The sequence below is a fragment of the Ranitomeya variabilis genome, chromosome 4 (genome assembly GCF_051348905.1).
Source record: "Ranitomeya variabilis isolate aRanVar5 chromosome 4, aRanVar5.hap1, whole genome shotgun sequence".
Lineage (NCBI taxonomy): Eukaryota > Metazoa > Chordata > Amphibia > Anura > Dendrobatidae > Ranitomeya > Ranitomeya variabilis.
In genome coordinates this window covers 658311035-658337008 of record NC_135235.1, presented here as the reverse complement: position 1 = coordinate 658337008, position 25974 = coordinate 658311035, and the positions used below count along the sequence as shown (strand labels likewise).

General features: G+C 43.8%; 1 protein-coding gene across 1 annotated transcript; it reads left to right on the top strand.

Moving 5' to 3' along the window:
- The first annotated feature begins 4984 nt into the window (after positions 1–4984).
- LOC143767501 (uncharacterized) lies at positions 4985–24308 on the top strand. The gene is made up of 7 exons (XM_077255894.1): positions 4985–5045; positions 18763–18912; positions 19042–19221; positions 19305–19428; positions 19506–19603; positions 19801–19891; positions 20834–24308. Exons 2-7 carry the CDS (start codon positions 18835–18837, stop codon positions 21574–21576), a joined length of 1314 nt encoding a protein of 437 aa, XP_077112009.1. The 5' UTR covers positions 4985–5045; positions 18763–18834; the 3' UTR covers positions 21577–24308.
- Positions 24309–25974: the final 1666 nt, after the last annotated feature.

Sequence of the window (25974 nt, the reverse complement as noted above, 5' to 3'; positions counted from 1 at the left end):
GTCTCATATCCTGTTGGGTTTGTGAAGGAGATAGCAAAAGCCGGCAATTGAATTACCGGCTTTTCTGCTATCTAGCGCTATATGAAATATAAATATATATATATACATATATGTGTCTCACTGACATATATATAATATATATATATATATATATACTGTATATACCTATTCTATGTGTAGACATTTATTCTACCTATTCTATTCTGTCAGTCTGATTTTACTGTACACCGCACTGAATTGCCGGCTTTTCTAGAGAACACCGCTGCGTATTTCTCGCAAGTCACATGCATGGTCCGTGTGTAATCCGTAATTTTCTCGCCCCCATAGACTTTCATTGGTGGATTTTTGCGCAATACGCTGACAAACGCAGCATGCTGCGATTTTCTACGGCCGTACAAGACCGTATAATACGGATCCATAAAATACGGCAGATAGGAGCTGCCCCATAGAGAATCATTGTACCATATGCAATCCGTATTTTCTGCGCCTCTCATACGTCCGTAAAACACGCCAGTGTGACGCCGGTCTAACACGGTACCAAGATATATATCTTTCCTGTATCACCTTTGTAAGGTGACATTAAGCTGGCTTAGTAATGGAGAGGTGTCAATAAGACTCCTACCATTACTAATCCTATAGTTACCAAGGGTTAATAAAACACACACACATGCAAAATAAAGAATTTTAATGAAATAAAACGCCACATATTTTTCCCATATTTATTACACTGGTAATCCAAGCGAAGCCATTTATCTTCTGAAAATAAATAAATAAACCAGCAGTATACTCCCTGCTCCGACGCAGTCCTTAATAACGAGTGTCCCACGACGAGTCCAGCTCTGCTACATCTGGATGCCTGACATCCAGACATAGCAGAGCTTGTAGATGACCATCGGAGATAACTCTCCGGCGATCACCTACACTCTATCTCTTGTGGTCAGCTGACCGTGAGAACTAGCCTAGGGTGACCTGAGATAACCCCTGGTAACGTGCAAGGCAGTTCTCGCGGTAAGCCAAGTTATCGCGAGAACTATCGCGAGAACTATCGCGAGAAATGCAGTGGACCCGGACTTCCGGAGGTGTGACAGGTAAGACCTTATTTAAATTAGTAGACTTGCGTAATAAACTGGGTTTACGCAGTTACTACGCATGAGACTAATCATTAGATGCAGTTTTACCACATCTAATGATAGCCTATGGTAAATTTACGGTGTGGCGACGAAGCGTTGCCACATTGTAAACAGACATGCTGCATTCTGGAATGACGCACCACATGTCTGTTTACTCGGGCCTGCCGTCTGCGTCTTTTAATGCATAGTGGAGACGGGATTTCATGAAATCCCCTCCAATATGCTGTAACATCTGGACGCTGCGTGTTTGACGCTGCGGCTGTATGCAGCTTCAAACACGCAGCGTTTACTGACCGTGGAAACATACCCTAAGGGCTCCTTTCCACTTGCGAGATAAACGTCCGTGTCTCACATGTGAAAACCAAGCTGTGGCGCCGGCACTTGGGAGCGGAGCATGCGGCTGCATGTGTTGCTATGCAGCCGCACTCTCCGCTCCGGAGTGCCGGCGCCACAGCTTGGTTTTCACATGTGAGACACGGACGTATTTCTCGCAAATGGAAAGGAGCCCTAAGGCAAATTGTCTCTCCATAGAGGAAGAGGACTAGAACTCTAGTGCCACCTACTAGAAGTAGCAATCCTAACAGTCATTATCGACTTTAATGTTAGAGGGTTGATAGCAACTTGTAGGATTGCTACTTCCTATGGCGCTAGAGTTCTAGTCCCCTTCCGCTCTGAAGAGACAATTTTCATATTTTCCAGAGGAGCATTGCGGCTCCTCACCTCGGCATGTCAGGCTTAGCATGTCACTCTCTGCAAGAAGAAACGTTACTCCTTGGATCCCCATCTAAGGAACACACAAAAACTGATCAACATTATTAAATATTTGATTGGAACGGTCAAATATCACATACATCATGATGGAGAGGCTGGAAAATTGGATAATATATGGAAAATAACTGTATATGTAAGGTTCGGCCAGGACCGTAGTCATGGCCGAGGACACCGGGGCCTTTGTGTCCTGGCCTCCCCTCACAGAAAAATAACATTCCTCCGTCAGCATACCTGTGTCTTCTCTCATCACACCATCAGGGGCTCCTCTGAGGTGCTGGGGCCTTTCTGTAATATACTTCACAAGAACTGAGATACAGACCAGTTCAAATGCAAAACGAAGAACTTTACTCAATACACTTTGCAGCACATTCTTGTCAGAATCAGCATAAGCATCAGGCTCCATACAGTACACATCCTGCATCTTCCACGAGGCTGAAGTTGGTTTCTTATTCGTTCAGTTTCTTATTCGGCAATTTTTTCTTTTCTGTTTTTTATAGGTTTAACAACAAAAAATAATCATCACAATAATAAAATACAATGCAGTGAGGAGCCCTGATGTGAATACGCTTAAAAACGGCTACAAAAACAATAAAACTGGCACAAAAATGGGCATCAAAGTGGGCATCAAAGAGTGCTGAAGAAAGGGTTAAATGACTTTGGGCCACTGATCTCACACTGCATACATATAGACCAGGGCGTCCCACATCCAAACCAGTTTTTTCCAGCCTGGCCCAAATGGGTTCTGGGCATCAGAACTGGCATCAAAGTGGGCAAACAGCCCATTTTCACAGATTTGAATAAGTAACTGATGTTTTTAAGGGGTTAAATGCCTTTGGGCCACTGATCTGACACTTAAAATACATAGAAAGTGATGCCCTGCATCAAACCCAGGTCCCTTCAGCCTGGCCCAAATGGGTTCTGGGCACCAGAACTGACATCAAAATGGGCAAACAGACCATTTTCACAGATTTGAATAAGTAACTGATGTTTTTAAGGGGTTAAATGCCTTTGGGCCACTGATATGATACTTAAAATACACAGACAGTGATGCCCAGCATCAAACCCAGGTCTCTCTAGCCTGGCCCAAATGGGTTCTGGGCACCAGAACTGGCATCAAAGTGGGCAAACAACCCATTTTCACAGATTTGAATAAGTAACTGATATTTTTAAGGGGTTAAATGCCTTTGGGCCACTGATCTGACACTTAAAATACATAGAAAGTGATGCCCTGCATCAAACCCAGGTCCCTTCAGCCTGGCCCAAATGGGTTCTGGGCACCAGAACTGACATCAAAATGGGCAAACAGACCATTTTCACAGATTTGAATAAGTAACTGATGTTTTTAAGGGGTTAAATGCCTTTGGGCCACTGCTACGATACTTAAAATACACAGACAGTGATGCCCTGCATCAAACCCAGGTCTCTCTAGCCTGGCCCAAATGGGTTCTGGGCACCAGAACTGGCATCAAAGTGGGCAAACAGACCATTTTCACAGATTTGAATAAGTAACTGATGTTTTTAACGGGTTGAACCACTTTGATGCCCATTTTTGTGCCAGTTTTATTGTTTTTGTAGCCGTTTTTAAGCGTATTCACATCAGGGCTCCTCACTCCTTCAGTACATTACTTGGTAATAACGCATTGGGCGGTACCTCAGCGTTCTCCTTGTCCAGACTCACTATTTCTGGCGTTTCCCTCATCCGTTTTGCACTGGATCTGAGAGTATCTGCCCATGCAATGATCTGTCACATCTTGAACCATCTTCGCCCTGTACTTTCTCAGACCGCTTCCTTTCCTCTACTTCAAACTGCAGTAACTCTGCTGCTGTACACTGTTCTTCTGTCCCTATAGGACTCTGAATGGCTGGGTTCTCCTTTCAGAGGTTACATGGCTGCTGCTGTGTCCTGGGCTTAGTGCCCATGTGGACGCTTCGGGCGCCTAGGCTCTACTGAACTCACCTAACATAACACTCGCTTACCAGACAACAGCCCCTCCTACAATTAACCATCTACTTACACTAGTTCCTGTGTACACTATGAATACTATACTGCCCCCCATCTAGTGGCCATAACTGGACACTACGCTTTCCCTATTGTAAACATGGCAACAATACAACAGTATAATATACATATATATATCTAACAAGACAGGGTAATACACCTCACAGTGTAGCAGTACCATTGTATAAGAGTGGTAATACACTAAATCATGTAGCAGTACCAACATACGTTAACAAATAGCCCAAAACTGATAATCTACGGCAACGGGACGAGAGGAAAAGGCAAGGGTATAAACGTAATATATCAAACGTCCTACATATAGATTTTTGCTTTTCTCTTTAGTTCATATCCTTTGTTCACGTTAAAGTTATTATGTTATTTGTGTTTTTCTACAAGGTCCATAGACAAAGAATTGGCACAACTCGTACACACATGGCTCCGCTCCGTACACCTCGTACACACACGGCTCCTCTCCGTACACCTCGTACACACACGGCTCCGCTCCGTACACCTCGTACACACAGCTCCGCTCCGTACACCTCGTACACACAGCTCCGCTCCGTACACCTCGTACACACACGGCTCCGCTCCGTACACCTCGTACACACACGGCTCCGCTCCGTACACCTCGTACACACACGGCTCCGCTCCGTACACCTCGTACACACACGGCTCCGCTCCGTACACCTCGTACACACACGGCTCCGCTCCGTACACCTCGTACACACACGGCTCCGCTCCGTACACCTCGTACACACACGGCTCCGCTCCGTACACCTCGTACACACACGGCTCCGCTCCGTACACCTCGTACACACACGGCTCTGCTCCATACACCTCGTACACACACGGCTCTGCTCCGTACACCTCGTACACACACGGCTCTGCTACATCCACCTCGTACACACACGGCTCCGCTCCGTACACCTCGTACACACACGGCTCTGCTACATCCACACTGTAAACCCCTCCGGACCCCACACATAAGCTTCCCCTCATCCAGCACCATGACAACCAGCACAGCAGAGTCCTGCATACACTGAGGCCCCTGATCATGTGACCCTGACTCCTCCCCTCCTGTGACCTCACCACAGGTCCTGTGCACAGAACAGCCATATATGTGGTGTGCGGCTCTGCAGGTGGAGGTAGGTGCTGGAGATTCCCCATTACTGGGGGGGGGCAGTAACCCCTTCAGTGCTGACACCACTGTGCCCTCTGCCTCCCTTATCTCTAGTGCTGGGACCTTTCTCCCATTTCTCTGTATTTTGTCGCCATTTTCGGCTCCGTATAATGTAACTGATCGGCTTCTATTCGTATATTTTTGGGGAATGGAAAAATGCCAGCAATTACATTATTATTTTGCCATTTTTCATGTACAATGACTGTGATACCCTGAGCACCCATAAACACTATACATACTGGCTGGTGACTACCTCAGGCAGCCTTTATCTACCCCCATTCCCTCAGGATGGCTGGGCCATCATTGTAAATAAGCCCCTGTACTTTGTCTCCCCCACCTCATTGTAGATTGTAAGCTCTTACGAGCCGGGTCGTCATTGTTTTTGCTTTAACTATTATATTATCTCTACCTTTTTTACTTATGTCTGTTGTATATGAACCTCTGAATTGTAAAGTGCTGCAGAGTATGTTGGTGGTATATAAATAAAAAGTGATGACTGACCAGTAAAATGCTTGAGTTCTCAGTACTCAAATCAAGCAGGTCGGACATTCGGACAGGCTTGACTCAAGTAGCGATTATAATGCAGGTCAATGGGAAACTCGAGCATTTTTCCAGAAGACCCTAACAGGAGGCTGAGGGCCAGGAATATCACTGAAATGGAAGGGGGAGCAGCATACACTGTGGACAATGCAAGACCTGCCAAAAATAAGAAGGAAGAGAGTCTCAGATCCACCTGGTATTAGATATAAACAGGGCTTCATACCAATTCTTTTCAAATTGTTCGGTAGTGGGACGCCTAGACTCAGAAAGCCTATGCACTAAGTGCAGGAATTACCAAAAATTAGGAGAGACTGCAATACTCCCTGGAAGACAAAAAATTTTGAACGAGTGCCGCATAATGACCCTCTAAAAATGAGGAGAGAGTGATACATAATGACTCCCTAAAAATTTGAAGAGCGAGGACTTCATGATAACCCTACACTTGAATTGGCTTTATGTTCCCCTTCTGTCATCGGGGTTCAGAAGTCTGGGCCAATCCTGGCCTTGTACATTTTGATAAGTCTGTTAGCATTTTCAGCTGACAGTCGGATGCACCTATCAGTTATTATTCCCACAGCGGAGCTAAAAACTTGCTCTGTCAAAATGCTAGAGGCAGGGCAGTCCAGGCCAGCACCTCCAAGGCATAGAAAGATAGTACATGCCATGTGTCCAGCTTAGATACACAATAGTTGTACGGGACAGAGGAATCACAGATGATGCCGGTATGGTCAGGTACTATTTCACCATCTTCCAAAACATTTCCCTCCTTGTCAGACTGCCCAGCACATCAGGGGCCTGGACGCTGGAAAGGTCTGATGAATTTTCCCAGAACTTTGATAGTCTTCCCCTGCTTTTGTTAGACCTGGTGTGTATCGCCATTGCCCAAGGAACTATGACTTCTGCTGCCAGCATCGTCAAATGGGAATTTTTGTACTATTTTACTAGGGCCTTCTTGGTATTGACCATTTTACTAGCCCTCTTCACCACAGGAAGGAGATATGGAAAGTTTTCCTTGTAGCATGGGTCGAGAAGGGTGAACAACCAGTAATTGATGTTGGCCAAAATGCTTATAATGCGAGGGTCACGGGAAAGACAGCAGGGCATAAAGTCAGCCATGTGTGCCAGACTTAATACAGGCAAGACTTCCCTGTCCCCACCAGCAGAACGACTCTCCATTTTCTACTCTTCAGACCATTCACACTGAACAGATGGGATGAAGCTGGTGTGGATAGTACCCACTGTAGCACAAGCAACCATCATCTGTTCCTCCTCATTATTACCACCCATTCCACACTGAGAAGATGAGATGAGGCTGGGCTGGGTAGTATCAACCTGTGTACTTTCTTCTTCCATATTTAACTGGTCCACATGCAAAGCTTCTTTAATTGTGAGCGTTTGAATAGACGCAGAAGCGGGATGGTTAAGCTGATTATGGCGTCATTGCCGCTCACCATCTTGATTGATTCCGTAAAGTTTTTGAGAACCTCACAGATGTCAAGACATCCATTCCAATTCATTAGTTTTTATGTGCAGAGGCAGACCAGAATGCAAATGTTGTAGTTGTTATTCAGCTATTGCCTCCTGCAGCTCACAAAGCCTTCCCAACATATGTAATGATTAGTGATGAGTGAGTGTGCTCGTTACTTTTGTTTTCTGAGCATGCTCATAGATTATGTTTGTGTCCCCGCAGCTGCATGATTTGCTGCTGCTAGACAGCCTGAATACATATGAGGATTCCCTAACAAACCGGCAATGCCTGCATGTGTTCAGGTTGTCTAACAGCTGCAAATCATGCAGCTGCGGGGACACAGAAATAATCTACGAGCATGCCCAAGATACTCCGAGAACACCCGAGCAGGCTTGGAAAACTCGAGTAACGAGCACACTCGCTCATCACTAGTAATCATGAGTTCCAGCACATAGCCATGTCTCACACCAGTCAGTGAACTGGTGCTTGCAAGCACTGCTGAAGCACTGCCAGACCAGCTGCAACTGTAGCTGACTTGCAGAAATGTTTTCACATGCAGTGTAATTTCACAAATTGCTCAGGCAAATCTGGGTAGGTTTTCAGAAAGAGCTGAACCACTAAGTTGAGCATGTGGGCCAGGCATGGTATGTGCAAGAGCTGGCCAAGCATCAGAGCAATCACAAGGTTACAGCCATTATCACACACGACCTTGCCTGGCTGTAGGTTCAGTGGCGAGAGCCACAGATCTGTCTATTCTGTTATACCTTTCAACGACGGTGGTGTGCTGTTTGTCACCTAAACAAAACATTTTCAGCAGAGTCTGTTGCCACTTCATTCAGTTAGTGCTGCAGTGCTAGCTTGCTACTGATATGGATGACAATTCAGGGATGGAGGAGGAGGAGGAGGGCTGCAAGAACTGATGTAGGAGGTGGATGAAACCCTGATGGAACTATGGCTCGCAATCCTCGCCATCAGTAGCACATGTGCAGTCCCAGGGTGCAACTTGGTCCTGGCCTCCACTAGGCTCACCCAGTGTGCCATAAGGGAAATGTAGTGTCCCTTCCCACAAGCGTTTGTCCGCGTGTTGGTCATTAAGTCGACCTTCCCAGTAACTGCATTGGTCAGGGCACAAGTGATGTTATGGGATACGTGTTTGGATAGCACACCAGGAATAGTAGGCGTGGCTGGGGACTAAGTACGGAGGGAATGCCACCACCATGAGATTGTGAAAAGCCTCAGTGTCCACAAACCTAAATGGCAATATTTCCATTGGAAGCCATCAGGAAATGTGACCGTTTTGTCTTTGGGCCTGTTTTTAGATATTTACGCTTGCGTTCCAAAGCCGCCTGGGGTAGGGGCAGTTGAACGCTGCACAGGAACAAGGAATTGGACATGGTTGCTGATGGTGCTTGCGAATGTGCAAGGACAGGTGCAGGGCGGGAGGCATCCTTGCCTGCATCATGGACAGGGGAAAAGGCAGTGGTGTCAACCGCAGATGCTGATTGTGGACCCATGTGTTCAGCCCAACCAGTTGCTGGTAGTGGTCAGGCCACTGATGATCTTGGTACAGCACAGGTTGCAAATGACCATTAATTTATTGTCCGCACTTTCTTTAAAAAAATTCCAGACTGGGGAACACATAACTCTTGGCCTGGGAACTTGCTGTGTGTGGGTGCTCTGGGGAACAGTTGCCCACCTTCTGCCACTGGCCTCCCCACTGCCTCTTCCTGCCTATTGCGGTGCAGTGCATCCCTCCCCCTCTGTGCTGTGGGCCTCGCTCTGCATGGCACCGTCCCTGGTTGGGTCAGTGACTTCATTGTCCACGTCGTCTTCCACTTCCGCACCCTGGTCCTCCTTACTTGTTGACTTGACGACATCACAGTTCTTGGCAACTGTGTCTCATAATCATCCACCTCTTGAAGTACTAATTGCCATTTCCCACCGTCATCATCTTCTGACCGTGGCTGCCCAAATATTTCAAAGTCGCTACACACAAGCTCCTCAAATACCTCTTGAAACATGCAGGATGAGAGGCCAGTATCAATAAATGGAAATGTAAAGAGCTCCTTGGAGTGTCAGAGTGTGAGATCACTTGTCTCCCGGGACTCACCATGGTGGGAGGAAGGAGGATTAAGGTGAGGATTATGTGGTCCAGACTCTTGGCTAGTGAGACTGGATCGGTCTGGAAGCCAGGATGATGCTAGAAAACATACTAGAAGCATTATCTGCCATATAACCAACCACCTGTTCTTACTGTTCTGACTTCAAGGATGTTGTCCCGCTCCCCCCGTGCAAAGTGGAAAGGAAGCTAGGTCTTGTGGATGAACAGGTTTGTTGTGCTCCCGCAGGAGGCACAGTTTCACCTGGCCCTCGGACTTTGGCATCTGTGTGCACCATCAGCAGTACGTTCACTTCCCCGTTCCTTACCGCATTCCTTGCTCATTTTAAATTCGGTATACATGCCTGCAAAGTTTTCGATATTAATAGGGGAAAAAAAATATTTAGCCCTGACAAAGACTTTTGTTTTAACCCCTTTACCCCCAAAGGTGGTTTGCATGTTAATGACCAGGCTGTCATGATTCTCAATGGCGAGAGAACATAGCCCAGCATATATGAGAACTAGCTCTTGGAAGATGGAAACTATACTGACCATGAACTAAACCTGCCGCACAACTAGAAGTGGCCGGGTAGCATGCCTACGTTTTTTTAACCCTAGATGCCCAGCGCCAGCCGGAGAACTACCTAATCCTAGCAGAGGAAAAGACAGTCCTGGCTCACCTCTAGAGAAATTTTCCCAAAAGGCAGACAGAGGCCCCCACATATATTGGCGGTGATTTCAGATGAAATGACAAACGTAGTATGAAAATAGGTTTAGCAAAATCGAGGTCCGCTTTCTAGATAGCAGGAAGACAGAAAGGACACTTTCATGGTCAGCAGAAAACCCTATCAAAACACCATCCAGAAATTCCTTTAAGACTCTAGCATTAACTCATAACACCAGAGTGGCAATTTCCGATCACAAGAGCTTTCCAGACACAGTAACGAAACAGCAGCTGTGAACAGGAACAAAATGCAAAAACACAAAAGGACAAAAGTCCAACTTAGCTGGGAGTTGTCTAGTAGCAGGAACAAGCACAGAAGGCTTCTGATTACATTGTTGACCGGCAAGAAACTGACAGAGGAGCAAGGTTATATAGCGACTCCCACATCCTGATAGGAGCAGGTGAACAGAGGGGATGATGCACACAAGTTCAATTCCACAAGTGGCCACCGGGGGAGCCCAGAATCCAATTTCACAACAGTACCCCCCCCTCAAGGAGGGGGCACCGAACCCTCACCAGAACCACCAGGGCGATCAGGATGAGCCCTATGAAAGGCACGGACAAGATCGGAGGCATGAACATCAGAGGCAGTGACCCAAGAATTATCCTCCTGACCGTATCCCTTCCATTTGACCAGATACTGGAGTCTCCGTCTGGAAACACGGGAGTCTAAGATCTTTTCCACAACGTACTCCAACTCACCCTCAACCAACACCGGAGCAGGAGGCTCAACGGAAGGCACAACCGGTACCTCATACCTGCGCAACAATGACCGATGAAAAACATTATGAATCGAAAAGGATGCAGGGAGGTCCAAACGGAAGGACACAGGGTTAAGAATCTCCAATATCTTGTACGGGCCGATGAACCGAGGCTTAAACTTAGGAGAAGAAACCCTCATAGGGACAAAACGAGAAGACAACCACACCAAGTCCCCAACACAAAGCCGAGGACCAACACGACGACGGCGGTTGGCAAAAAGCTGAGTCTTCTCCTGGGACAACTTCAAATTGTCCACCACCTGCCCCCAAATCTGATGCAACCTCTCCACCACAGCATCCACGCCAGGACAATCCGAAGATTCCACTTGACCGGAGGAAAATCGAGGATGAAACCCCAAATTACAGAAAAACGGGGACACCAAGGTGGCAGAGCTGGCCCGATTATTGAGGGCGAACTCCGCCAAAGGCAAAAAAGCAACCCAATCATCCTGATCCGCAGACACAAAACACCTCAAATATGTCTCCAAGGTCTGATTAGTCCGCTCGGTCTGGCCATTAGTCTGAGGATGGAAAGCAGACGAAAAAGACAAATCTATGCCCATCCTAGCACAGAATGCCCGCCAAAATCTAGACACGAATTGGGTCCCTCTGTCAGAAACGATATTCTCAGGAATACCATGCAAACGAACAACATTTTGAAAAAACAGAGGAACCAACTCGGAAGAAGAAGGCAACTTAGGCAAGGGAACCAGATGGACCATCTTAGAGAAACGGTCACACACCACCCAGATGACAGACATCTTCTGAGAAACAGGCAGATCCGAAATAAAATCCATCGAGATGTGCGTCCAAGGCCTCTTCGGGATAGGCAAGGGCAACAACAATCCACTAGCCCGAGAACAACAAGGCTTGGCCCGAGCACAAACGTCACAAGACTGCACAAAGCCTCGCACATCTCGTGACAGGGAAGGCCACCAGAAGGACCTTGCCACCAAATCCCTGGTACCAAAGATTCCAGGATGACCTGCCAACGCAGAAGAATGAACCTCAGAGATGACTCTACTGGTCCAATCATCAGGAACAAACAGTCTACCAGGTGGGCAACGATCAGGTCTATCCGCCTGAAACTCCTGCAAGGCCTGCCGCAGGTCTGGAGAAACGGCAGACAATATCACTCCATCTTTAAGGATACCTGTGGGCTCAGAATTACCAGGGGAGTCAGGCTCAAAACTCCTAGAAAGGGCATCCGCCTTAACATTCTTAGAACCCGGTAGGTACGACACCACAAAATTAAACCGAGAGAAAAACAACGACCAGCGCGCCTGTCTAGGATTCAGGCGCCTGGCAGACTCAAGGTAAATTAAATTTTTGTGGTCAGTCAATACCACCACCTGATGTCTGGCCCCCTCAAGCCAGTGACGCCACTCCTCAAAAGCCCACTTCATGGCCAAAAGCTCCCGATTCCCAATATCATAATTCCGCTCGGCGGGCGAAAATTTACGGGAAAAAAAAGCACAAGGTCTCATCACGGAGCAGTCGGAACTTCTCTGCGACAACACCGCCCCAGCTCCGATTTCAGAAGCGTCGACCTCAACCTGAAAAGGAAGAGCAACATCAGGCTGACGCAACACTGGGGCGGAAGAAAAGCGGCGCTTGAGCTCCCGAAAGGCCTCCACAGCATCAGGGGACCAATCAGCAACATCAGCACCCTTCTTAGTCAAATCAGTCAATGGTTTTACAACATCAGAAAAACCAGCAATAAATCGACGATAAAAGTTAGCAAAGCCCAAAAATTTCTGAAGACTCTTAAGAGAAGAGGGTTGCGTCCAATCACCAATAGCCTGAACCTTGACAGGATCCATCTCGATGGAAGAGGGGGAAAAAATGTATCCCAAGAAAGAAATCTTTTGAACCCCAAAAACACACTTAGAACCCTTCACACACAAGAAATTAGACCGCAAAACCTGAAAAACCCTCCTGACCTGCTGGACATGAGAGTCCCAGTCATCCGAAAAAATCAGAATATCATCCAGATACACAATCATAAATTTATCCAAATAATCGCGGAAAATGTCATGCATAAAGGACTGGAAGACTGAAGGGGCATTGGAAAGACCAAAAGGCATCACCAAATACTCAAAATGGCCCTCGGGCGTATTAAATGCGGTTTTCCACTCATCCCCCTGCTTGATTCGCACCAAATTATACGCCCCACGGAGATCAATCTTAGAGAACCACTTGGCCCCCTTTATACGAGCAAACAAATCAGTAAGCAGTGGTAACGGATATTGATATTTAACCGTGATTTTATTCAAAAGTCGATAATCAATACACGGCCTCAAAGAGCCGTCTTTCTTAGACACAAAGAAAAAACCGGCTCCTAAGGGAGATGACGAAGGACGAATATGTCCCTTTTCCAAGGACTCCTTTATATATTCTCGCATAGCAGCGTGTTCAGGCACAGACAGATTAAATAAACGACCCTTAGGGTATTTACTACCCGGAATCAAGTCTATGGCACAATCGCACTCCCGGTGCGGAGGTAGTGAACCAACCTTGGGTTCTTCAAAAACGTCACGAAAGTCAGACAAGAATTCAGGAATCTCAGAGGGAATAGATGATGAAATGGAAACCAAAGGTACGTCCCCATGAGTTCCTTTACATCCCCAGCTTAACACAGACATAGCTCTCCAGTCGAGGACTGGGTTATGAGATTGCAGCCATGGCAATCCCAGCACCAAAACATCATGTAGATTATACAGCACCAGAAAGCGAATAACCTCCTGGTGATCCGGATTAACACGCATAGTCACTTGTGTCCAGTATTGTGGTTTATTACTAGCCAATGGGGTGGAGTCAATCCCTTTCAGAGGTATCGGAGCCTCCAGTGGCTCCAAATCATACCCACAGCGTTTGGCAAAGGACCAATCCATAAGACTCAAAGCAGCGCCAGAGTCGACATAGGCGTCCGCGGTAATAGATGACAAAGAACAAATCAGGGTCACAGATAGAATAAACTTAGACTGTAAAGTGCTAATTGAAACAGACTTGTCAGGCTTCTTAGTACGCTTAAAGCATGCTGATATAACATGAGTTGAATCACCACAATAGAAGCACAACCCATTTTTTCGTCTAAAATTCTGCCGCTCGCTTCTGGACAGAATTCTATCACATTGCATATTTTCTGGCGTTTTCTCAGTAGACACCGCCAAATGGTGCACAGGTTTGCGCTCCCGCAGACGCCTATCGATCTGAATAGCCATCGTCATGGACTCATTCAGACTCGCAGGCACAGGGAACCCCACCATAACATCCTTAATGGCATCAGAGAGACCTTCTCTGAAAATCGCCGCCAGGGCGCACTCATTCCACTGAGTAAGCACAGACCATTTGCGGAATTTTTGGCAGTATATTTCAGCTTCATCTTGCCCCTGAGACAAGGACATCAAGGCCTTTTCCGCCTGAAGCTCTAAATGAGGTTCCTCATAAAGCAACCCCAAGGCCAGAAAAAACGCATCCACATTGAGCAACGCAGGATCCCCTGGTGCCAATGCAAAAGCCCAGTCTTGAGGGTCGCCCCGGAGCAAGGAAATTACATTCCTGACCTGTTGTGCAGGGTCTCCGGCAGAGCGAGACTTCAGGGACAAAAACAATTTGCAATTATTTTTAAAATTTTGAAAGTGAGATCTATTCCCCGAGAAGAATTCAGGCAAAGGAATTCTAGGCTCAGACATAGGTGCATGAACAACAAAATCTTGCAAATTTTGTACCTTTGTGGCGAGATTATTCAAACCTGTAGCTACACTCTGAAGATCCATTTGAAACAGGTGAACACAGAGCCATTCAAGGATTAGAAGGAGAGAAAGAGAGGAAGGCTGCAGTATAGGCAGACTAGCAAGTGATTCAATTAAGAGCACACTCAGAACTAGAGGGAAAAAAAAAAAAAAAAAAAAAATTGTAGCAGACTTCTTTTTTCTCTCCTTTCTCAGCCAGTAATTTAACCCTTTTTTGGGCCGGTCAAACTGTCATGATTCTCAATGGCGAGAGAACATAGCCCAGCATATATGAGAACTAGCTCTTGGAAGATGGAAACTATACTGACCATGAACTAAACCTGCCGCACAACTAGAAGTGGCCGGGTAGCATGCCTACGTTTTTTTAACCCTAGATGCCCAGCGCCAGCCGGAGAACTACCTAATCCTAGCAGAGGAAAAGACAGTCCTGGCTCACCTCTAGAGAAATTTTCCCAAAAGGCAGACAGAGGCCCCCACATATATTGGCGGTGATTTCAGATGAAATGACAAACGTAGTATGAAAATAGGTTTAGCAAAATCGAGGTCCGCTTTCTAGATAGCAGGAAGACAGAAAGGACACTTTCATGGTCAGCAGAAAACCCTATCAAAACACCATCCAGAAATTCCTTTAAGACTCTAGCATTAACTCATAACACCAGAGTGGCAATTTCCGATCACAAGAGCTTTCCAGACACAGTAACGAAACAGCAGCTGTGAACAGGAACAAAATGCAAAAACACAAAAGGACAAAAGTCCAACTTAGCTGGGAGTTGTCTAGTAGCAGGAACAAGCACAGAAGGCTTCTGATTACATTGTTGACCGGCAAGAAACTGACAGAGGAGCAAGGTTATATAGCGACTCCCACATCCTGATAGGAGCAGGTGAACAGAGGGGATGATGCACACAAGTTCAATTCCACAAGTGGCCACCGGGGGAGCCCAGAATCCAATTTCACAACACCAGGCCAATGTTTACAATTCTTACCACTGCCCCTTTATGAGGTAATAACTCTGGAACGTTTCCATTGAACCCCATGATTCTGACATTGTTTTCTTGTGACATATTGTACTTCATGTTGGTGGTAAAATGTCTTTGATATGACTTGCGTTTATTTGTGAAAAAAATGAAAATTTAGCGCAAATTTTGAAAATGTCACAATTTTCCAACTTTGAATTTTCATGCCCTTAAATCACAGAGATATGTCACATAAAATACTTAATAAGTAACATTTCCCACATGTTTACTTTACGTCAGCACAATTTTGGAACCACATTTTTTTCTTGTTAGGATGTTATAAGGGCTAAAAGTTAAACAGCAATTTCTCATTTTTACAACACCATTTTTTTTAGGGACCACATCACATTTGAAGGCACTTTGAGGGGTCTATATGATAGAAAATACCCAAGTGTGACACCATTCTAAAAACTGCACCCCTCAAGGTGCTCAAAACCACATTCAAGAAGTTTATTTTTCACAAAAAATTACTTCAGATCCAATTTTTTAAATTTTACCAAGGGTAACAGGAGAAATTTGACCCAAAAAGTTGTTGTGCAATTTGTCCTGAGTACGCCGATACCCCATATGTAGGGATAAATCACTGTTTGGGCGCACAGCAGAGCTCGGAAGGGAAGGAGCACCTTTTAACTTTTTAAACGCAGAATTGGCTGGAATTGAGATCGGACACCATGTCGCGTTTGGAGAGTCCCTGATGTGCCTAAACAGTAGAAACCCCCAATTCTAACTCCAACATGCTGATACATCATATATGCAGGTAAACCACTGTTTGGGCGCATGGCAGAGCTCGGAAGGGAATGAGCGCCGTTTGACTTTCCAATGCAAAATTGGCTGGAATTAAAATCAGAAGCCATGTCGTGTTTGGAGAGCCTCTTATGTGCCAAAACAGTGGAAACCCCCCACACGTGACACCATTTTGTAAACTAGACCCCCTACGGAACTTATCTAGATGTGTGGTGAGCACTTTGAACCCCCAAGTGCTTCACAGAAGTTTATAACGTAGAGCAGTAAAAAAAATCATATTATTTTCACAAAAATGATCTTTTCGCCCCCAATTTTTTATTTTTACAAGGGTAACAGGAGAAATTGGACCCCAAAAGTTGTTGTCCAATTTGTCCTGAGTATGCTGATACCCGATATGTAGGGATAAATCACTGTTTGGGCGCACAGCAGAGCTTGGAAGGGAAGGAGCACTTTTTAAACGCAGAATTGGCTGGAATTGAGATCGGACACCGTGTCGCGTTTGGAGAGCTCCTGATGTGCCTAAACATTGGAAACAGCCAATTCTAACTCCAACCCTAACTCCAACGCACCCCTAACCCTAATCCCAACCCTAACCATAACCCTAACCACAAACCTAACCCTAACACACCCATAACACTAATCCCAACCGTAACCATAATCCTAACCCCAACTCTAGCCCCAACCCTAACCCTAACTTTAGCCCCAACTCTAACATTAGCCCCAACCCTAACTTTAGCACCAACCCTAACCCTAACTTTAGCCCAACTCACTTCCCGGCAGCCGAGACCCTGGAGAAATTCCAACGCTGGGGGGCGCTATAACCTTAAACATCAGCGCCGTTAAAAAAGTGGCACTGTGGTTTAAGTACCCTTAACTGCCACCGTTAAAAGGTGTATCGGCGGTCATTAAGGGGTTAAATGTAATTCTCATCATTCTCCCCTTCGCGTGCCTTTCGCCGGCATAGCAGAGGAGAATGATGAGAGCTGTGTTCAGCACCCGGTGTCAGGGAACAGCACTTACTGCAACACTTCTTCCCTGGGGCCCATCCATGTGTTACTAATGCGGCACACACATGCCACACGTGTGCCGCAAGTATTACACACATAGACACTGACATCTCCAGTACCGGAAATATCATGACGTGTGAAAGAGGCGTTATAGCGGGCTTTTATGTTTGCCTGTTGTCACATGCTTAAAGACGCTTTTTATTGCAATAAATAGTTTTTGCATCACCACATTTTGAGAGCTATAATTTTTCCATATTTCGGCCAACAGAGTCATGTGAGGTCTTGTTTTTTTGATATTTGATATTTTTAGTGGTATAATTTTCGGGCACATGACATTTTTTGATCACTTTCTATTCTGATTTTTGAGAGATAGAATGAGCAAAAACCAGCAATTCATGAATTTATTCTTTTTTTTTGAGGGGGGGGGGCATTTATACCGTTCCATGTGTGGTAAAATTGATAAGGCAGTTTTATTCTTCGGGTCAGTACGATTATAGCAATACCTCATTTACGCTATATAGTTTTTTATGTTTTGGTGCTTTTATACAATAAAAACTATTTTATAGAAAACATAATTGTTTTTGCATCACTTTATTCTGACAGCTATAACTTTTTTTACTTTTTTGCTGATGATGCTGAATGGCGGCTCGTTTTTTGCGGGACAAGATGACGTTTTCAGAGGCACCATATTTATTTATATCCGTCTTTTTGATCACGTGTTATGCCACTTTTTGTTCAGCGGTATGATGATAAAGCATTGGGTTTTGCCTTGTTTTTTTATGGTGTTTACTAAAGAGGTTAACTAGTGGGACCTTTTTATAGGTCAGGTCATTACGGACGCGGCGATACTAAATATGTGTACTTTTATTTAGATTTTGTTTCATTCAAATATTTATTTAGTGATAGAATAAATATTGATTTATTATTATTATTATTATATATATTTTTACAATTATTAAAAAAATAGATATTTCATTCTAAGTTTTACACTTTGTCCAACTAAGGGACACTCATTTTGTGCATGCTGATCGCTTCTATAGCATGTTGATCTGCATGCTATAGAAGCCATCAGCGCTGCAGTTTCTGTACACTAACCTGAGAGACGTCCTGACATGCACTGCGCATAACAGGAAGTTTCTCAGCTCTGGAGACCCGGATGTCATCGTGATTACATCGGGTCTCCATGGCAGCGATCGGGACCCCGCGTCACGCCGTGGCGTCTCCGATCCAAAGGAGATCGTGTTCGATCGCAGCATTCCGGGGGCTAAAGTGCCGGAAGCGGTCTGTGATCGCTCCTGGCACTTACGGTAGTGCTGGGTGTCAGCTGTGAGAAGCAACATGATGTACAGTAACTAAGAGGTTCACAAAAGGATGTTCCAATCTTTCAGTACCTGAGAATTGATAACTGGATCTGTTCCCCAGAATCAAGCAAACATTCTGTACAAAGCAAGAATATAACATCTACATGTTACATTTCATTACATTCATATTACTATATGTTCCCTTTGATATTTTCAGTAATTGTATTACCCAGGATTCCGATGTTACATATTCCTCTTCTCCCCATTCAGGTCCCTAAAATATTGAATCCTCTCAGTGGAGATCTTCTATAGAAGAGAAATTTTCAGATTGACCCATCAAGGATGGATAGGGACAGGGACAAGATGGCGGAGAGGATATTACACCTCACCCTAGAGATCCTCTTCCGTCTTACTGGAGAGGTGAGAGATTCTGATGACGTCACATTACATCATTCTTATCTATGGGAATAACAGATGGACAGAACTGGAGATGTGAGGGATCTGGAAATGTCTGTAGTGAGATTTATTAATGTGTCTCTCCATAACCAGAATTACACAGTAGTGAAGAAGACCTCTAGTGACCACTGTCAGGCCCCTGTCTTTGAAGGATTTGGAAGACACCTCAGCCCAATTACGGGGCCTTCACCTCACCCCCTGATACATGAGGACATCAATGACCAGAAGATCCTAGAACTCACCTATAAGATGATTGAGCTGCTGACTGGAGAGGTGACACTGCTGGGAATGCTGGGACATTATACAGTAATGCCATGAAGGGATCGGGGGGATGACGGTATCATTGTTTGTGTTAGGTTCCTATACGGTGTCAGGATGTCGCCGTCTATTTCTCCATGGAGGAGTGGGAGTATTTAGAAGGACACAAAGATCTGTACAAGGACGTCATGATGGAGGTCCCCCAGCCCCTCACATCACCAGGTAATAGACAGGACTAAATACACACGGCCTATCTGTATGGAAAGAATGAATTCAGTCCCTGTATGTGTTTCCTCCAGATCTATCCAGGAAGAGGACAACACCAGAGGGATGTCCTCATCCTCTTCTTCCGCAGGACTTTAAACAAGAAGATCCCAATGTTCCTCAGGATCATCAGGTAGATGGAGAGAAGGTGTCATGAGATCTCCCCTATGATGTGTAGACGGCTGTGAAGGTCTTGTGCTCAGTCTTGTTTTATACACCAGTATTATATATTTTATACTTGTGTAATGAAAACAGTAGAGATTACAGGATTAGAGATGATCATAGATGTGACTTCGCCATGTGTCTGTGACTTTATATTATTTGTTTCAGGGTGAAGATATGACCCATATTAATACTATAGAGACATATGTGATTGGTGATGAGCTATGTAAAGAGGCGATTCCTACAGATAACGGCCCAGGTGAGTAGTAACCACGAAATTGCAGAGAAATCACAGAATCTTCTCATTCACTGGCTGTAATAGTTTTTGTCTGATATTTTACACTTTGGTATCTCTGTTTTTAATTGTATATTGTCCCTCCTTCAACCAAAATATAAATTAAATTTGGATATAATTATAGTTGTTAATTACTATAATATAATTATAGTTGGGTATTTATAATATTGAATATATTCCTATGTCAATATATCTTATGTAGAGATGAGCGAGCACTAAAATGCCCTGGGTGCTTGTTACTCGAACCGAGCAATTTCTAATGCTCAGGTGCTTGTTTCAAGTAACAAGTAATGGGAGTCAATGGGAAATCTGAGCATTTCTCCAGCAGGCCTTACAAGGAGGTCTGGGGGCAGTGAAAATGTTGACATGGATGGAAAAAGTGCTGAATAGAAGGAGAACACCATGGGGAAGACCCCTGGAAGCGTCTCTGACTCCCAGATCATTGCTGAGAACAATGGTGTCACAATATATTCAATTTTTTCACACAAAAAAAGTCAACTACCATTTCAGTAATGGGTAACTCCATAATGAGTAACCAATGATGCAGAACTTAGATGGTATGGTGACATAAAGAATCAACTCACTGTTGAAGAACTGATGAAGCAGAAATGGGTTACACAACGATATAGGAGGTATCCATCACAGTATGAAAAATAACAAAAGTGGGTTTCTAACAGAATCCAAGGCATCATGACAGAGTTACATATCAATGTAGCTGTTCTTAAGTAATATATAATATGTATATATTTATCTAATGTTATGGTCCTGTGGTTCGTGCACTGAGGTCTACTGTAGAATTGTGATCTGTTTTTGCATTATCTATGGACCTTTTTAGAGAAATTTTATAAAAAAAAAAAAAATGTTAAGGTTATTTTATTAAAAAATAATTGTTTTTTTGCTTGGCAGATGACTGTAGCAGAACAGAAGGACATCTGATAGCTTCAATTTTTAAATCAGATTACCTTGATATCAAGCAAGATATATTTGATGAGCATGTCATTGTCCCAGCTGCACCATCAACCCTTCACAGCAAAGATCTATCAACTGATCCTTTTAAAAAGTTCCTATCTTCTAATTCATCACAGAGTGTTAAGAAAAATAAAAGACGCAAAAGGGGCAAAACTCAAAGTGCCGTGGAAGTAAAGAAGCCATCTTCAAGTTCAGAACTGGGCAGGGGTTTTTCCCTCAAAACATATTTTGTTACACACAAAAAAATGCACAGAGGGGAAAAGCCATTTTCATGTTCAGAGTGTGAGAAAAGTTTTAACAGAAAATCAGTTCTTCTTAGACACGAGAGAGTTCACATAAGGAAGAAACCATTTTTATGTTTAGATTGTGGGAATTGTTTTAACAGGAAATCAAGTCTTGTCAGACATCAGAGAATTCACACAGGGGAGAAGCCATTTTTATGTCCAGAGTGTGGGAAATATTTTAGGCAGAAATCCTATCTTCTTGATCACGTGAGAACTCACACAGGAGAAAAGCCATTTTCATGTCCAGAATGTGGAAAATGTTTTAACCGGAAATCAATTCTTGTTATACATCAGAGAAGTCACACTGGAGAGAAGCCATACTTATGTTCGAAATGTGGAAAATGTTTTAGCCAGAAATCAAATCTTGTTACACATCAGAAAACTCACCCGGGGTAGAAACAGTATGTACAGTGAAGCGCAAAAGGGTAACAATGTTTTGAACTTTTGACTTTCAGGCTCCATATCTCTTTATCCACTTCTGATTTGAACTTGTGACTGTCGTCATTTGATAGACAATCATCTTGGCTATGTCGTACTTAAATTTGACTTGAAACTATTTAGCATATGATTAGTTACGCAGATTCTTGTCATGTCACTACATTGTTACTGTTTTGCTTCTAAAGATTTAAATTGTAATTTGTATTATTGTGTTAGTATTTTGTAAATCTACCATTGGCTTTCAACAAGGCCTAAATCCTTCTGGGCATGCTCTCGATCAGATTCAAACCTGCGTTGACCGAAATTAGGTCTCAGGTCTCTTCTACACGTTTCCAAAGTTAGTGCGTACTGGTTGATTCACTTGGATTTGCATACAGTTTTTTCTTCAATTCGACCCATCAGTGTTTGATTGGGTTGAGGTCTGGGGACTGTGGGGCCATTCTGTCACCACTAATTCATTGTCATTGAACCATTTCTTCTCGATGTATGTCAAATTTATGTGTTAGCTATCCAAGATGATTGTCTATGAATTTATGGTAGTCTCACGATCAAAGCAGTAGTGGATGGTGAGATATAGAGCCTGAAAGTCAAAAGTTCATAACATTGTTACCATTTTGCTTTTCACTGTATGTTCAGACTGAGGAAAATATATTGTTCTCATAAATTACATCTTGATAAACCACAGAGGAGTCACAGAGTGTAGAATGTAGAAGCCGTTTTATGTATTGCTTGTGGAAAATTGTGAAGCCAGATTGGAACTCTAATTGCACATAAAAAAATCTCACATGGGAGATGTCCAGAGTGTAAGAAATGTTTTACTCATAAATCATGAATGTCAAAGACATCACACAGTGAAGTAGACATTTTTTTATTCTGTGAAAAGTTGAAAAGAAAACATACAACAATTACAGTCAAAGAATATTTCCCAGTCATGAGAAGACTGCCTAGCGCGTCGACTGGGTCATGTCGACCATGTAAATTTTTTTTTTTGTATGCACTATATTTTCTTTTGAAAAAGAAAAGGAAAATCCAGTCCTGTTGAGCCAGACTCCAATTTTTTCTATTTTCCTTGATGTGAGGCCAGTGTCTGAGCCCCAGGTGGATGAGCATAGAGCAACTGGGTGAGCTGGAATTAAGTTTTTATATTTCCCCTGTTTCGAGAATAAATTCATTCAAAATCTAATTTCCCTGTAAAATCCAGTTGATTTGGCAAATTCAAACAGTGTCAGATTTGCACATGTCTAATAGCTATGCTATAATCGATGTCTGCCTCTTTAATAAGCTTTACAACATGATCCAGGATAAATGAATTGCCTATATATTATGAGGAAAAAGCCAATATGCTAAATTACTTTTTTCATCAGTATTTACACAAGAAAATCCCATGGCAGACAATATAGTCAGTGATGACAAAAATTCCCCATTAATTGTCACTTGCTTAACCCAGCAGGAAGTACAGCGGCGTCTAAAAATCACTAAAATTGACAAATCTCCGGGCCCGGATGGGATACACCCCCGAGTACTGCAGGAATTAAGTACAGTCATTGATAGACCATTATTTTTAATCTTTAAAGACTCCATAATAACAGGGTCTGTACCACAGGACTGGCGTATAGCAAATGTGGTGCCAATATTCAAAAAGGGGACAAAAACTGAACTCGGAAATTATAGGCCAGTAAGCTTAACCTCTACTGTGGGTAAAATCCTGGAGGGCATTCTAAGGGATGCTATACTTGAGTATCTGAAGAGGAATAACCTCATGACTCAGTACCAGCATGGGTTTACTAGGGACCGTTCATGTCAGACTAAATCCAGGTATGGACTGGGGCTGAAATTCAGCCCTGGCATTTGAAATCAGACAGGCCCATGCTGTCCTCGTCACCAAGCACCAGATGGGATATATTGCTAATATTACCCTGGATAGAGGGAAATCAAGATTTACTACAAGACCAATATGTCTCATGATACCCGTGGCCTGCTGGGTAAGTAAAGGAGCCAGCGACTTTGTGCTCCGTCACAACTGTTAACAGTATGGTGTCCTAATAACACAGATTTTGTTAACAATGCAGCAGCAAGGCAGCCCACAACCAGACAGGCACTTCTGGCATTTGCCAGAATTGCCAAATGGCCAGTCCGGCCCTGGACTAATCTGATCAGTTTCTATGAAGAGGTAAGTTATGGACTGGACCAAGGGAACCCAGTGGACGTAGTGTATATGGACTTTTCAAAATCTTTTGATACGGTGCCACACAAAAGGTTGATACATAAAATGAGAATAATGGGGATAGGGGAAAATATGTGTAAGTGGGTTAAGAGCTGGCTCAGGGATAGGAAACAAAGGGTGGTTATTAATGGAGCACTCTCGGACTGGGTCGCGGTTAGCAGAGGGATACCACAGGGGTCAGTATTGGGCCCTCTTCTTTTTATCATATTTATTAACCCCTTTACACCCAAGGGTGGTTTGCACATTAATGACCAGGCCAATTTTTACAATTCTGACCACTGTCCCTTTATGAGGTTATAATTCTGGAACGCTTCAATGGATCCCGGTGATTCTGACACTGTTTTCTCGTGACATATTGTACTTCATGATAGTGGTAAAATTTATTTGATATTACCTGCATTTATTTGTGAAAAAAACGGAAATTTGGCAAAAATTTCGCAATTTTCCAACTTTGAATTTTTATGCAATTAAATCACAGAGATATGTCACACAAAATACTTAATAAGTAACATTTCCCACATGTCTACTTTACATCAGCACAATTTTGGAACCAACATTTTTTTTGTTAGGGAGTTATAAGGGTTAAAAGTTGACCAGCAATTTCTCATTTTTACAACACCATTTTTTTTTAGGAACCACATCTCATTTGAAGTCATTTTGAGGGGTCTATATGATAGAAAATAACCAAGCGTGACACCATTCTAAAATCTGCACCCCTCAAGGTGCTCAAAATCACATTCAAGAAGTTTATTAACCCTTCAGGTGTTTCACAGGAATTTTTGGAATGTTTAAATAAAAATGAACATTTAACTTTTTTTCACAAAAAATTTACTCCAGCTCCAATTTGTTTTATTTTACCAAGGGTAACAGGAGAAAATGGACCCTAAAAGTTGTTGTACAATTTGTCCTGAGTATGCCGATATCCCATATGTGGGGGTAAACCACTGTTTGGGCACATGGCAGAGCTCAGAAGCGAAGGAGCGCCATTTGACTTTTCAATGCAAAATTGACTGGAATTGAGATGGGACGCCATGTTGCGTTTGGAGAGCCCCTGGTGTGCCTAAATATTGAAACCCCCCACAAGTGAAACCATTTTGGAATGTAGACCCCCTAAGGAACTTATCTAGATGTGTGGTGAGCACTTTGACCCATTAAGTGATTCACAGAAGTTTATAATGCAGAGCCGTAAAAATAAAAAATCATATTTTTTCACAGAAATGATCTTTTCTCCCCCAATTTTTTTATTTTCCCAAGGGTAAGAGAAGAAATTGGACCCCAAAAGTTGTTGTACAATTTGTCCTGAGTACGCTGATACCCCATATGTGGGGGTAAACCACTGTTTGGGCGCATGGGAGCTCGGAAAGGAAGGAGCGCCGTTTTACTTTTCAATGCAAAATTGACAGGAATTGAGATGGCACGCCATGTTGCGTTTGGAGAGCCTCTTATGTGCCAAAACAGTGGAAACCCCCCATAAGTGACATCATTTTGTAAACTAGACCTCCTACGGAACTTATCTAGATGTGTGGTGAGCACTTTGAACCCCCAAGTGCTTCACAGAAGTTTATAACGTAGAGCCGTAAAAAAAAATCATATTTTTTTTCACCAAAAATGATCTTTTCGCCCCCAATTTTTTATTTTTACAAGGGTAACAGGAGAAATTGGACCCCAAAAGTTGTTTTCCAATTTGTCCGGAGTACGCCGATACCCCATATGTAGGGATAAATCACTGTTTGGGCGCACAGCAGAGCTTGGAAGGGAAGGAGCACCTTCTAACTTTTTAAACGCAGAATTGGCTGGAATTGAGATTGGACACCATGTCGCGTTTGGAGAGCCCCTGATGTGCCTAAACAGTGGAAACCCCCCAATTATAACTGAAACCCTAATCCAAACACATCCTTAACCCTTATCCCAATGGTAACCCTAACCACACCCCTAACCCTGACACACCCTTAGCCCTAATCCCAACCCTATTCCCAACCGTAAATGTAATCCAAACGCTAACTTTAGCCCCAACCCTAACTGCAGCATTAACCCTAGCCCTAACCCTAGCCCTAGTGGGAAAATGGACATAAATAAATTTTTTTAATTTTTCCTAACTAAGGGGCTGATGAAGGGGGGTTTGATTTACTTTT